A 16197-nucleotide genomic window follows, 5' to 3' on the forward strand; every position below is an offset into this window, starting at 1 on the left:
TACTTAGCATCTAGTTCAATATTCCCAGCAGTTTAGTATCAACTCAAGATCATAACAACTCCATCAACCTATCTAGAATGAATTCAGTCAATATTGGTTTTGAATATTTTAGACGTTTCATCTGAACTTTCTACAGTGACTAAAGCATCAATAGCAGCAAACAAAATGACATTTCAATAGAGAGTAAGGTAAACAAAAACTGACATTTTGCAAGCATTTCAGCACTGAAGTGCCTGCATCCACATAAAAAGTGCTAATGCTACATATTTTAAGCTATTTAGAGGTCTTATGGGTATAAAAATATGTCTTTTTAAAAAAGATTCTGAATAGCTCATTATTGAACTGTCTGAATATTCCCTGCTTTAATATTACATCCATTTTAAATAGGATTAGCAAGTGTTTCAATATGAATAACACCATATCACTAATTAATCCCAGTTATCACTAAGCATTAGTGGGTTTTTGATGGGTGGCAATAAGGGTTATGTTCTACTTGGGCTGCCAAGACATTGATTTATTTGGTACTCATTGCACTATTAATCATATAAGTAATCATTCACTATTAATGTCCCTGCACTATGTAATTCCACTTTAATCCAGTACTGATTAATATCTGAATAGCAAGGAAACATAATATTTTATTACAAATATGTGGAGCCTTTTTGTCAGAAGAATGGAGGAAAGGCAAACACAGGCAGCAATCCTGCACTGGGAAATATTATTAGGTGAAGTTTGCTATCAATTGAATTATATCAGGTATATGAATTTAGATTTCTAAGATATGATGCAATAACCCCACTCCAGCAAATAAAGGAAGATATAAAGGACACAGAATGTTACTCAGCCAAAGGTCTGGTTACAGAGAAACATGTCTGATAGGTGCCTAAAGATATTTAATGAAGGTGCCAGTTGAGCCTCCCTGGGGAGAGCATTTAACAAACAAGCAGCCATCACAGAAAAGGCCCATTATTGTGTTGCCACCCTCTGGACCTCCTGTGGAGGAGGCACAAGAAGAAGGGCCTCAGAGGATGATCACAGGGTCAGGGTTGGTTCATATGGGGAGAGGCGATCCTTGAGGTATTGTGGTTCTGAGTCATTTATGGCCTTACAGCTCAAAGCCCAGAAACTAATTTGCAGCCAGTGTAGTTGGGCCAGGATTGGTGTCATATCTGAATCCAGGGAGGGTTTCTTGAGGAGTGGTTTTACCACTGCCTCCTTCAAGCGGACAGGAAGCACACACCCGCTATTGTAGGGAGGCATTAATAACCTCCCTGGCCCAGCCAGCCGTTCCTGCTAGTTTTTATCAGCCAAGAGGGGAAAGAGTTCAGAGTGCAAATGGTTGCCCTGACAGATACAAGCACCTTGTCCACATCCTCAAGCCTTACTAACTGAAACTCCTCCAACATAATAGGGCTCTGGACACCTCTTGAGATTCATCTGCTGTAGCAGCAGAGTCAAGAACCTGGTAGATGCAAGTAATTTTATCCTGCTGAGGAGAAAAGATGCTGAAAGCCTAAATCTCAACAGGAAGTGATCCGACCATAAGAGGCTAATGTTAGTACCACCCTTTTCCTGCCCAGTTGAGAAAACAAGGTCCAGAATGTCACCTGCCACATGTGTTGGGCCAGTGACATGTTGAGTCAGCCCCATGGTTGTCATGGCAGGCATGAAGTCCTGAGCCACCACAGAGCAAGTCATCTCGGCATGGATGTTGAAGTCCCCCAAAACCAGCAGTCTGGGAGTCCTCAACACTACTTCTGAGATTAGCTCAGGCAGCGAGATTTGTCCTGATTGCCCAGTGCCAGGAAAACACATTCAATATCCCCCACCTCCCTGGACAGAGAACTGGGAGAGAGAGAGAGATGGAATCTCTATAGACGACAGCAACTCCCCCTCCCCAACCCTCAAGTCTGTCTTGATGCTGCACCAAGTACCCAGGTGGGCCTAGCTAGGTGAGACCAACTCCACCCTGCTCACCCACAAGGTCTCAGGGATAAAGACCATATTGGCCTCCTCATCTATAATCCATGGGTGAGGGAGGTCTTACTCAGAGCCAACCAAGGGCTGGCTGATAGGACAACTGCAATTCCCCATGTTGGAGGAGGGGCTGGCAAATGGCACAGTCAATAACTGCCTGTGCTGTGTTCCCCTTACCCACACCTCCCCCTACCCTGAACCACTATGACTGCCCCCACATGGTTGTACTTTTCCCTGGAACATTCTATGTTCCTTAATTTAGAAACAACAAAAACCTCCTCCTACTTTTATTATTTGTACCCGCCCATCTGACTGGCTTGCCCCAGCCACTCTGGGCAGCTTCCAACACACACACACACACACACACACACACACACACACACACACACACACGAAGGTAGTATCAAAATCCAGAGAGGTGTAATAAATTAGGTATATTTAGCTTTGTAGTGATGGGTTTTTGAGTTCTCCTAACACAGCAGTTTCTCTTAATCACATATTTACACAGGCATTCACTTTGTGGAATTCTGCACCCAGCCTCAGCTAGCTTTTAATTAATTTCAGAATACACCAGTGTCTTTAGTGGATTGCTTTCAGGGTATTAGAGTGTTTTGTTTTCTTTAAAAATAATAAAGTATTTAATCAATATTGTGATTTTGGATTCTCACATAAAATGGGGAAAAATCTACATGACAAATTAGCAAAGGAATTTAGCTCAGGCTAGGCAGTTTAGCTTACTCCATAGAGAACTGCTAAGCAACAAATCTTCTTCTTTAAAAATCCACTCTAACAAGCAAGGAACAAACAGAACAATCCCCTAAAGTGAATTACTTTGGGACACTGCAAAATCTGTGTGGATTTTGCATTCCAGCTTAATATTTGTCCCTCCCCCCCATATATATTTCACTTGATGACTATTTCACCATGAAAGAAAAAAGTTTATTGCAACTGATCCCCTCAATATGGTATTATAGCTTCTGGGTTAAAGTCCTTTGTTGGGCTAATAGTCCAGACTACAGAATGTTTGGTTGATGTTTCTTCATGGGATTTAATTTTTAGGATACCTGGAAATCTCTCTTGAGTGTTTTAATGGAGATACCCATCAGAGCTTGGAGAAGGCAACCTCAAAGCTAAGGGCTGGTGTGTGTAGAAGATGGAGTTTGCAATTTTGAAGAGACTGAGAAACAGAGCTGTGAATTGAATAAGGACAGAAAAAAAGGATTAAGGAGTTTCTCTCTGAGAGTCTGATGTGAGCTAGCAGGGCTGTCTTCCTATGCACTCTCACCCAAAGAAAACCAAACCCAAGTGGAACATTTCGCTGCTCAGGGAAGTGGAAAGTGCGCAACATCATATTTTATTCTCAAAGTAAGATAATTTTCACAAAAATCATAGAAATGTCTCACATTGAAATATCATAACTGTTACCGTTCCCACCTAAAGCAGAGTACTGAACTAGACCTTAGCGAGAAGACAAACATATTTTAATGTGCATTAATATATGAGTCAAGTAGCACATTTTAAGACTATTTTAACATGATATAAGCTTCTGGAAGTCTTAACCTTTTACTTCCAGTGCATATGTAAAACCACTCAAAATATAGTAATGAGAAATCACTTCTGCATGGGAATTTAAGAGCAGCATTGTTTCTACTGCCCACACAGTTGCCTTATGGATAATCAAAATAATGGCCCAGTAGAACTGCTTTTATAACATCCCAGACTGGAGCTAAATCTCAAGTCACCTGGGAAACTTACTGAAGTATAAATTATAGATTTACACAGCCACATGTAGTGCCATTTGAGGTAAAAACCCAAGACTGTGTAGAGATATGGATGCGCAGCAATGGGTATCATAGTCACTAAATGACAGCACTTCATTCTACTAATTTCAGTGTGTTTCCTCTGCACAAAACCAAGCAGAAGAGCCTTCTTATTTTGCATTTTCACAACATTTTGCATAGGGAGTTTAAATATAAAGCAAAACATCCTCATCGAGATATACTGAACAGTATGGTATTTTAATTGAACTAAAAATCTGGGCATGCAACTGACATCTCTATGGTAACTTGTAAAATGATTTCTCACCTTTCCATCATAGGCTACATCTTCAATTAAAAACACATCATTGAGATTATAATCACCCAGTATAACATCAGTAGCAGATAGTGTCATCAAGTTAAATTTGCAATGCATGTCTTTCTAAATTGCACTTCAGGTACTACTATCGGTTGTCTGTTCTGTGTAGACTAATTAGCCAGATTTTCCTCTCCATTTAATTAACAAAGATGCTGGCATGTGACTGGCTTTAATTCTAGCAAACTGATTTTCATACGTATCTTCCCATAACACAAATAAAGATTTCACTTTCAAAGGATTTGACTTGCACTTTCATTTCAGTGCTACATTTTGAAGTTTGCATCTCATCTGTTTTCTGTGATACCACTGCAATAATATTGCCTTCAAGTTACCGAAATCATTCATTCTGGTAACAGCAATAATTGAGAAAACAGAAGATACTACCAGAGGCATTCTTTTCTATTATTTATTTAAATTTCTCTATAATTTAATGAGAAATATTTCAAAAGCAACATTTTTATCTTTTTATGTGACATTAATTTACAAATCATCAGAAACAAACCATACTTAATAAAGAAATATTTTACATATGTTAGCAAAATCCACATATAAAAACTACATTTACTTTTTTGTCAGGATTACCTTTACTTCAATTGTTTTTCATTGACAGTGAAAGTGGTATACTGTACTAATGAAATTGCAAGTGTGTGTGGGAAACCATTTAAAAAAACAACAAATGTTTTTAAAATAAAAAGCTGGTTAAATAAAACAAATAAGTACACACAAAGCAACACCCGAGCACACAGGCACAATGCAAGTATGTGAAATTTTAACTCATGACTTCAGATGTCCTCATTAGGGTTTTCTATGACTGAAGACAATTTTTACTACATTCCCCCATCCCTGCACCAGCAGAAACTAAGTCCGTGTGTGTGTGTGTGTGTGTGTGTGTGTGTGTGTGAGAGAGAGAGAGAGAGAGAGAGAGCGCCTTCAGGGGCCATAGGATCTTGCTTGGGGGGGTGAATCTGGCCCTCAGGCTGGAAGCTAGCCACACCAGTGTCAGATATTCATTTCAACTGGTTACATGGAAAAGATAAATGTACTGAGAATAAAAAAATTAAGCTTAGAATTTACAAGTGGAATATACTTTCCACTAGCTGTGCATGTGGATGTAAGAGGAAAACAAGTTAATAGTGAGATTTTGTGGTGGTCAGAAGCAGGCCCAGGCAGCGTGGGCAGCTGGGTACACTTGCTCTGGGCCTTGGAGGGCTACGCTGGCTGGCGGACCCCAGCAGGAACCAGCTATGTTTTTCATTTCAGTTCATAACTTTTTTCTAACACGACTCCCGCCATGGGCCTCACACAAGCTCTGCATGGGCCTGGTAAGAAGAAACAAAATGCAACAGGTCCATTTAAAATGATATAGAACCCCAGAAGTGAAAGGTAGTGAAAGTGAAAGCATGTGGAATGAAAGGCAGAAAGTTCATGGTACTGAAGAACAATACCAATATGTACCTGAAGGCATAAATAAATTAGCCACTGAGAACAAAGTACTCTCTATCCTTAGAAAGCTAAAGGTAAGAGGTAAAGGTAAAGGACCCCTAGACGGTTAAGTCCAGTCAAAGGCAACTAGGTCAACAGAGGAACCAGAAGATGTGGTGTCATTAGAAATAATTAAAAGATTCAGGAGCCTACAGAATGGGATAAATTTGTAGAGGTAAAGGAGGAAAAGAAAGATGGAAGTAATATGCAAAAGAACTGAACTGAGAAAAACCCCCAAAACATTTCTTCAGTATTTCATTAAATACATTTTTGTGCAGCGGCTGAATAATCAATTCTAATAATTTATCTAATGTTATAGGCTACAATCTTGCAGCCACTTAATGGATAAGAAGTTCCAATGAATTTAATTATCCTTCCAAGTAACATACACAGGATTGGGCTGTGACCCACTGAAAGCCTTTCTCTCATCCGGAGGAGTACGATAGAAGGGCCTCTTGTTTGTTTACATTTAATAAAATACCATTAAAGCAGGTTAAATATAACATGGTCTTGTATCTAAGCTCCCAAATTGAAGTGGCTTTTACATTAGCAGGCCTAAGGTAATGACTGTTAAGCATTAGCTAAGGTGTATACATCCTGTCATTCAGCAGAGCATGCACCTTATAGCTGTACTTACGGAGAATACTGTTTTCTTATCCATAGTCCATAAAAAGCCTCAAAAGTGAAACTCTGCATAAAAACAGCCTCCTAAAATAGCCTTATAATATCTACTGAAGTGCTGCTCTGATTTCAAGGCTGCAACCCAGCAAATTCTGGATATAAATGGGCTCCTGTTTTATGCATGAAGATGCTATTCTGAGAATAAACCTTTCCTTAACATAAGGAAACCCCTTCAGCAGTACAATAGTCGCAAAGCATAGCAACAATTTCTGGAGCTATAATGACTCCTTAGCACTCATGGGAGTGTAAAAAGCATGGGGACATTTTCAAAACTTTTCATCAAATGCATATCCCTCTACCCAAATGTACCTGGAGGAACTGACTGCATTAACACATTTAAGGGAAGATACGAGAAACTTTTACCCTTTTAAATTTTTAAAAATTGCTCGGATTGTAAATTTAGGTGGACTAGGAAACTGGGAAACATTTTATAAGGTACTTATCACATGTTCACCCATTTCAGCTGACTTCTATTCCTTTGAGAAAATTACAAATAGTGTGGTGATTCAAAATGCGGTGTCCCGAGGGACAAAAAGCACCCTATGTTTCTAAGGCAATAGATAAAAAATATCAACCCATTGTTCTCCTGATCAAAATGCCCAAGGAGATCATGAGATTCAGGATGAAATCAAGGAACCAATAGATTCAAATTACACGAAAGGAGATTCAAGGAAGAACTTTCATAGAGCCACAGAATGGTAGAATTGGAAGGGACCCCAAGGGTCATCTAGTCCCTGCAATGAAGGAATCTCAACTAAAGCATCCATGAAAGGTGGCCTGTGGGAGCCATGAAGTCATGGCAAAGGCTTGTAGTGCCACCTGGTGCCTCGCTGACCTCGGTGACCTGCATGTCCGTGCCTTGCAGTGTATTAAGTGCATAGCCTTATATGGAGTTATGTTCCCCCTCTGGGCAGTAATTACCCTATATGGCGATGGGTGGGTTTAAGCCATGACCGGATGTAGGTAATGTGAGACATTGGCAAACGGCCATGCGACAGGAGAGAACAAAGGATAATAAAAGTTACGGGAGAGGAGAGAAGTTCGAAAGGAGCTGCTCATACCATCCTGAAAATACTGCTGGCTCTCAGTGTCTTTATTCAAATGCTATACAGCACCATTTAATGACGGCTGGACTTCCGTCAGTGGCCACTCAACCTCTGCTTCAAAACCTCCAATGAAGGAGAGTCTATCCACCACCTTCCGAGGGAGTCCATTCCACTGTCAAGCAGCTCTTACCATCTTAGTAATCACAGCATCATTTTCGAAACGCTCGCAAACTGACCATTTAATTATCTGTACACCCCTTCCCTGGTATTGACGTCAGACTGACCCGTCAGTAGTCACCTGGGTCTTCTTTTTCCCATTTTTGAAGATGAGGACAACATTTGTCCACCACCAGCCCGGGGGCGGAGGCAAAATGGGACCCATGACTTTCAGAGGCAGGATGCCTCCCTGTAACAGTTGCTGGAAATCACAGGATGCAAAAGTGCTCTTGTGCTTGGGTTCTGCTTATGGGTTTCCCTACAAGCATCTGGGGATGTGGGTAGTGCTGTGGGTTAAACCACTGAGCCTAGGACTTGCTGATCAGAAGGTCAGCGGTTCGAATCCCCGTGACGGGGTGAGCTCCCGTTGCTCGGTCCCTGCTCCTGCCAACCTAGCAGTTGGAAAGCACATCAAAGTGCAAGTAGATAAATAGGTACCGCTCCAGTGGGGAGGTAAACGGCGTTTCCGTGCGCTGCTCTGGTTCGCCAGAAGCGGCTTAGTCATGCTGGCCACATGACCCGGAAGCTGTACACCGGCTCCCTCAGCCAGTAAAGCGAGATGAGCACCGCAACCCCAGAGTCGGTCACGACTGGACCTAATGGTCAGGGGTCCCTTTACCTTTTTTTACAAGCATCTGGCTGGCCACTGTGAGAACAGGATTGTTGGACCAGATGGGCTGTTAGAATAGTCCATCAAACTGTTCCTGTGTTATTATGGGGGGGGGGGGGAGATTACTAGATATTTTGCTGAACTTTGTCTTCTGTATATTATTACTATTAAACTGAAACCCAGAAGTTTTCACTTTGGGGTAAAGCACCTACTTCAGAATCTGAACCACTTTCAGGGTTTTGTCTCAAATAATGATAGTTGTCGCATGCAAGCTTACTTGTTAAGTTTTAGAGAGCTATCAACAGCTAATTAAATTGATCTACAGGTTTAATATATAATGTTTACACTGATAAAATAATAGGATAAATCTATGCCAATTTCAGAATTACATCTAATATCACAGATCTGGAAGGCAATGTCACATATAATTATTGCCACAAGCCCACAAGGGTAATTAACACAGCGGAGATTTCACATCACCACAAGTACTAAAGCAGAAAATAAAGTTCATTACTTCCATTCCTTTAATATGGGTATGTATCAGTTCAGGCCTCATAGGGAGTCCATGATGTATTTAAATTAGACAATCAAACATAAAATGTAATTACACAACTCCTCTGATTAACGGTTAGTTATTGTGTGTGTGCGTGTGTGTGCGCGCGCGTATATATATATATATATATAGGAAATCTCCAGAAAGCATGGCAAAGATGTGAGTCACTTCAACATTTATGTTGTTGTCAGCTCTGACAAATTATGCTTCCGTGCAGATGCTATTTAACACTGCATTTATAATGCAAAGACAATATAATTACATCGGTATGCCAACAAATAATATCATACGCAATAATATCATACGCCCTCATCTCCATTGTACACTGTGAATGAACATTTGATATATTGGTGGTTAGAAAACACACATCTATAGCTTGTAAATATCTATATTTATACCCACCAAAGAGTGTCTGCCTCAAGCATATATCTAAGGGCATTAACATTTAGTGACAGAAGGCCAGCTTTGGTTATATATCTGTGTCTCAACATGAGGGTTGCATTCAATGGTGGCTCTGTGCTAGCAGGAGTACTTCTGCTTGTGCAAGGCAGGGTACCTCATTTTTGCTGATCCCTCTTATTCAACGCATCCCCCTATGGCTCCCAAAAACTTTCCCTTGGGGTTGAGGGACCCTATGGAATGGTATGGAATATGGTATAGAAGGCAGGAGGGGGGATTAGTGAAAATGAAGTGCCTTTCCTTATGCTGGAGAAAGTATTTCTGCTAGCACAAAGTGAGCACTGGATACAACCATGAGTACATATGGCTCTACATCAGGGAACATTAGTAGGAACAGGATTATACTGTTAATTCAACCCTATTCCTAGAGGAATATAAATTTTGGTACGTAAATGACTTGCAGAACTGCATTTGCACCTCCATTATAATTTCTAAAGGGGAAATTTTAGTTGTAGGTACAGTCCCCTCATGAGAAAGATGTGTGAGTTCCCTCTAGGGTTATAGTAGACAAATTCATGTAGGGGAACAAGGTAATGCCTTGTCAGATCACATATTGGCACCATAACAAAGCTAGCAACCAAATAACTATAAAAGGTAGGGTTTTTATTATTAAATAAAGCCATAAAAATTAATTCAGCAACAAATTAACTCATGTGGTCTTTACACAGTAGAGTTCTTAGGTTTAGAGTTAATTATGCATTCCCAACAGGCATCTAATAACACTGTAAAAATATTTTACACTATAGTGCTGTGCTCTGTATACACATCTTGGCTTGGCAAATCAGACACACATAGGCACATTATGATCAAAACCATGGACATTATGATGCATAATCATAACACAATGGAAATATAAGCTTGCTTGCAGTGCCACTTAAAATGTGGTGTCAGGGAACTGACATCGGAGCTAGAGGCGGAGGGAGGGCTCTCAAATGATGCTGGAGAAGGGCCCAGCAGGGAGAGAGGCAGCTCAACAGATGGGGAAGCAAATCAGCGCAACACCAGGGATAAAGGGGGGCAGATGGGGGAATCGGCGAGAGGGCTCCAGGACTCTTCACCGGACACCAGCGGGGAGAGCACGGGTCCTCCGCTACCCACGCCCTCCCTGCGCAGAAGACTTCCACGCAGGGAGAGTAGGAGGAGACTTGGCGTCAAACAACTTTTATGTTGGAAAAGGTTTAAGAAACGCCCACTGATGGATTCTGCTAGCGACTGAGGCAGCCACAAAGTGAAGGGCTGTCCAGACGGAAAAGGTTAACCAGGCAACATAGACAGGAGAGGCGGCAACTTACGCACGAGCAACCCATACTCATTACATGTGGCAACTGAATATTTTATTAAAAGCTGGGTCTGAAAGAAACCCTGATATGAAGATGCCTTTGTTTTTTGTTTGCTTCTAGTGGGGGGAAACAAATATGTGCCCTAATTATCTATAACTAGTGAAAATTAAGACATTGTTTCAGTTTCATCTCATCGGCATGTACTAGACATAAGTCCCAATTTTCTCCAGTGACATAGAAAACTAAACTAGTTCAGCTAAGCAAACCAGAAACATCTAGACAGATTTTACATTACTGTAATAAGCACAAAAGATGTACAGTATGCTCATCTATGCCAAAGGTCTGTCAAGAATCTGTTTCAGTTATATGTGTGACATAGAAGCATCTGTTAGCAAATGTTATTTGCCTTCTCTCCCCTGCAAACAGTACTTGAATTCTCAATATTCTGTTTATTTAAACATCAGACACTCCCTTAAAGAAGATTTAAATAAAAAGCATGTTCATTGTCCTCTTTGTTATTAATAAAACACACCTTTATAGCACTCAGTGCCATTAACACAGAGAAACACAATTTAAAAGTGAGCACATCCCTTTTCCGTAAGCTGAAAGGGCTCATTCCTCATAGTATAAAAGAATTCTATAATTCAAATCACTTGACTTACCTGCCACTGCTTCATGAGCTCCCGAACCCCTTGGGTATCCTCTAGTATTCTCTCTTTGTGTGTGGCATTTTGCAGAACATTGGCAGTGGTTTCTGCTTCTGTAAGCCAGGCGAGGAACTTTTCCAGATCCAGGTAGAATTGTTGTAGCAGCCTTAGGGCTGCTTCTAATGCGGCCTCTCGCTCACTAACTCTGTGAAAGCACAAATATAGTCAAATGCAGCGTAGTGATAGGAATCAGGACAGGGATAGTTTGTAGAGAGAGGGAAGCAGAAAGAGAGTGTGAGCAATTTTCAATAAATATGTAAATAACACCACAATAAAATGAGGGGGGATAAAAATGTTTGTGCTGTCTGCTTTTCTATGTCTACCAGTTAATGTTCATTTCTACCTATAGTAGAAAGAGCAAGGTAAGGTAAGGGAGGAGGGAGGGAAGAGGCTGACAAGACAAGTGGAATTGCTTCTATGGATATGAACACTGGTTGTACTTCATTTTTATTTTATTAAATTTAGAAAAAGAGCTCCTTAATCAAAACTCTCCCCTTAAAATCATCTCTATAAGATGATTGTCAGGTGCCACATAAAATATTTCTTGACCACTAATCAGGAACTATAATTTACCATAAATACTGGTATATCTAAGTTGCAAGGCTAGAGGTCCCATATATCACTTTGAATATAAATTGTTTCTATCTGTCCTTGCTATCCTTGCTATCCCGGCTATTGATTTTTGATAAGGATAGTCTCAACCTCAAGTAACACTGGTTCCAATTGAAAAGTTACCGTAAGCACCTTCTAAAAATCCTTCAAGTTGATACGGTATTTAAAAATGCATAATTTGGGCCCTATTAAATGAAGAAGCAATTAAAGACCTCAGCTTTTAGATAAATTAGCATTTCTGAGAGAACTCTTGTGGGGGTTTTTCTACCTTTGCTCAATCCCTAAATGTACTTTTCATGAAAGCAGTTGTACTAGATTTGGCTTTAACACATGTACTTCTGTAACATATGTTTCTCTTATTCATGTATCATGTAGTCAAGAACTACATTCAAAAGCTAGATTTGTAAAGCAGACTGCCTGGCACACTGTACATTAATGTGTGAAGGTCAATAATCATGCAAAACTGGCTGTGGCTTTATCACCCGCGGAACATATTAGGCCATTAACAACTCCTGTAGAGCTGAAGCAGCAAGGCTCAAAAAATGAGTGGTTTATTCATCATAAGGTGAATTTTTGCTGAACACAGTCTAATGCAGTACAGTTTCTGCTCTGAGAATGGATAACAGCATTATAGGTTGTTCTTATCCTGTTAACATTAAGCATGTGGAACACTTGCAGAGAACTATCAAACAGCCATTGTCCCCAAAATATACATTAACATCTTCAACTATATATATAAATGCTCTGAATTTTGAATGTACCAGAAGTCAAGCCACATTCAATGTACACTTGAAAAGAATATGAGTAGCACCTTGTTCCAATAATCACAAGGCAAGTATAAAAGGAAAGCAACAGAATTCAGCCTGAATCTCTTCTTCCATTCCCCAAGATGAAGCTCACCATCTGAATATGATTGCCAAGTTACTTTCCCAAGCTACGTACATTGAGTACAGTATATCTTTATTAGCTGGCACTACATTAACAGTTTTTCCTTCTTCGGAGCAGGACTCTCAGCTATTAATTTATTTTCACTTGCTAAATGAAGACTTTGTTGACATTTCTGCCTTTATTTCTCTTGAACATTTGGAATCTGGGTTTCAAGAGACTGGGGGGGGGGAATGCAGCTCTATAAACTACTACTCTTTGTTCCTCCTCCTTAAATTAATTAGTATAAATTTGAATTAGAGCTTAGTCTGGAAACTGTACCAGAGCAGCCTTAGAACATGTGGTGTCCAATAGTGCCAATGAACAGAATACCTTTCTCTTGCCACTAACTAACCCTAACTGGGCTAATGAATGGAACAAGTAGTGTTTCAGAGAAAGCCACCCCGTGGGTCCTGGCTTTCTGCCTTCTACCTGGCAATCTAAAATTGTCCTCTCTAGGACCACAGACTGCATTTTCACATGACATTAGTGTCATGCAGCGTTCACAACAACCACTGACTCCTCCCCAGCACAATTTAGATGGCATATGACATCTGCAACCTTTGCACCAGACAGTCAAGTCAACATGTAATTTGCATGTCCTTCATAACCCAGCAACATAGATGTCACTAAATACAGAATCAACCACTACCAGTACCCCCAGCCCACCCCCAGGAGGATTATACTCAGTGCAAAAGGATATCTGCTTGCCTCGTCACACCCCAAAGAATGGCTCCATTTTAACGGATCATTTCCCTCCTTCTCAGAGTGATGCTCTCCTCCAAGACTCTCACTTGTCTACATGTTATTAAATGTTTTTCGAACTGCTGCTACTTCTAAACTACGCCACAACCACAGTATGCTCAGAACTATTCTGGTAGTTTACAAAGGTTTACATGAAGGAGGCGGCTGGGTATACAAAGAAGGGGAGGCTGCACCAGACAAAGAGAACAGTATGACAGAAGGCATGACATTTTGAGAGAGGGGGGTTATCTTTGGTTCGTACACCCTCCACCAAAGCCTTGACACTTACAGTGCTTTTTTTCTTGGGGGGGGCGGATATGCAGGGGTATGCATATCCCCAAACATTTTGTGAATCTTTGTACTTCTGTCCATTTACTGTATTTATTTTTCCTGATTTGAACTATAAAATGGTGATTTTCTTGAGTCAAAATGAGAGTACCTCTAAACATTTTTTAAAGAAAAAAGAACTGATTAAAGTCATTCATTTTTTAAAAAGGTATACATTTCACATTTAAATCTTTCTTTTTCCAGTATTAACAGTTTCAACCTTGTAATATATTATGTATTTAAATATAATTTATGAAGACCATTGCTATCAAAATTTTTACATGATCCAAGATAAGAGGGGCTGTTTGGAGGTAGGAAATGCTAAAGTTTTCTCCACAGATAAAACAACTTGAAGTAACAAGATATATTAACATCTTAGTAAGAATAATGCATTTTAATTAAGAAAACAAGTTTCAGACAAAGAGGCTTATGGGTTAATCCTTCTTTTCATTTTTCTTATTATGAACTTTAAGAAAATTAAAAAGGGATACAGTCTGTCACTGCAAAAGGAAGCTTCTTAATTAGTATAATATTAAAAGAAACATGATAGCTTCCTTAAATTGCAACAATGTAACAACGGATTTTGGCACATACCTCACTAGCTTCTGAGGAACATTTTCTAAGTTTATGAATGGTGAGCACAAACATAATATCTGAATTATAGATCAAGAGTAATCAAATATTTTGCATACTCATAACAAAATTACATTCAGTATACTCACATACGTTGAAAAATGATATCACAATATGTAAGAAAAACAATCTTACACTAAATTAAAACAATACTGAGGTAAGAATGCAAGCTGAATAAGAATTTCAACTACTGTTGTTGCGAGACCTTGAAATAGATAGCAGTTTTGGGTGCCAGCCCTTTACATCTTGAATGACAAGAGCAATCCAATAATGTGAATAAAAAAGGGTAGCAATATATCAGGACATATTTTATGGTCTGGAAGATCAGACAGTGCTTTGCATAAATCTTATTTTCCCACCAGAAACAAAGTGGCTATTCTTTATTGAGATGTGGGGAACATTACAGATACACAAAGATAAAATCTTTGTATCAGCTTTAAAAGCAGAAAATAAAAATAAATAGATGCCTAACTGATTAAAATAACCAAACCCCAAATCCTTGTCACTGACTTTGGATTGCTCCCATTGAATAATCAGTTGTTGTTTTTAAGAAAGAAGTTTACTTTGAGGTTAGCGTCACTGACAGTTAATTAAATCTTACAGAAACAGACACTGAAAAAAACTGCAGATGAGACGGGGGAAATAAGACAAAATTACACTCAGAGTAGAATCAATGAAATTAATTAATGTAAGTTACTTGTGTATGACTGTTGGATAAATTTAAAAGGGTTTCCTAGACTGGAGGCATCAGTTCCAGAAACCCAAAAGAAAAGTTTGTGGGTTCCAAGTGAAAATATAGACCTTTTTTGAAGCACAAATGTGCATAGGGACAGCCTCAAAAATAACAAGGCTGCAAAGAACCACATCCAAATCAATGTTTTTTATACACTTCCAGATTAAGCGTGTGATTTCTATTCACCAATAAAAGATTTACAACAATCTTAACAACTGTAACCCAATGTCATCATCCTGAACCAATAAAAATCATTTGGCTCTTCAGATCAGCCTTCATCATAATATCATGTCATTACATATACCGTATTGGCCCGAATATAAGCCGCACCTTTAAACTTGATGGGGGGGGGAGAGAAAAAAAGAAAAAATACCTGAATATAAGCCGCTCCATTCCTTGTTGCTCCTGGCTGCATACCGTAAGGTTGCAAATATAAGCCACACTTTAACTTTTCACGGTTGGAATTTGGAGGAAAAGTGGGGCTTATATTCAGACCAATACGGTAATCATTTTTCAATGTCTTTCTTTATTAAGACTTGGACTAATTTTCCTTTTCATTAAATGTCTTCCAATATCCTCTTTCATCTGTCTACAAAACAATTCAAGATTAATCACAATTGCAATGCCTAGCTAATTCTCTTTTCATGCATACAATGGCCACCATAGATTCTAACTGTTTATTCTTTTCAGTGTTCCAGAACAACCATTCACTACATACAGTACCTAAAAGCAGCTAGTTCCGTACTGTAAAAGGTAGGCAGGCTTAGGGCTTTTCAGTTTAGCTAGGCTATAGGCTGAAACGAGAATGGAATCATATAACCTCAACCCAAAATTGGAAGCAGGAGAAGATACCAACAAAAGAAGAATGGATAATTAAGATGATGGACTATGCTGAAATGGCAAAGATGACCGCGATCAAGATGAGAAAAAGTTTGAGCAAGAATGGAAGAAATTTATAGACTATTTAAAAGACCACTGTAAATATATTAAAACATTAGCAGGTTTGATATAACATTTATGTAATTAAATAATTGGGAATTACGATAAACAAGAGAGAAAACAAAGAGTTTGGAGATA

General features: G+C 39.4%; 1 protein-coding gene across 10 annotated transcripts in view; it reads right to left on the reverse strand.

The window, feature by feature from the left end:
- The window catches only part of DMD (dystrophin), a 1036503-nt gene that overhangs the window by 229198 nt on the left and 791108 nt on the right, over window positions 1–16197 (reverse strand). For all 10 annotated transcript variants that reach the window (XM_081197764.1, XM_081197771.1, XM_081197761.1 and 7 more), the window contains one exon: window positions 11103–11292. In XM_081197764.1, coding sequence (XP_081053890.1) covers window positions 11103–11292 — 190 coding nt within the window. The remainder of the gene's footprint in view (window positions 1–11102; window positions 11293–16197) is intronic.

This window comes from Podarcis bocagei (genome assembly GCF_964188305.1).
Source record: "Podarcis bocagei genome assembly, chromosome: 6".
Taxonomy (NCBI): domain Eukaryota; kingdom Metazoa; phylum Chordata; class Lepidosauria; order Squamata; family Lacertidae; genus Podarcis; species Podarcis bocagei.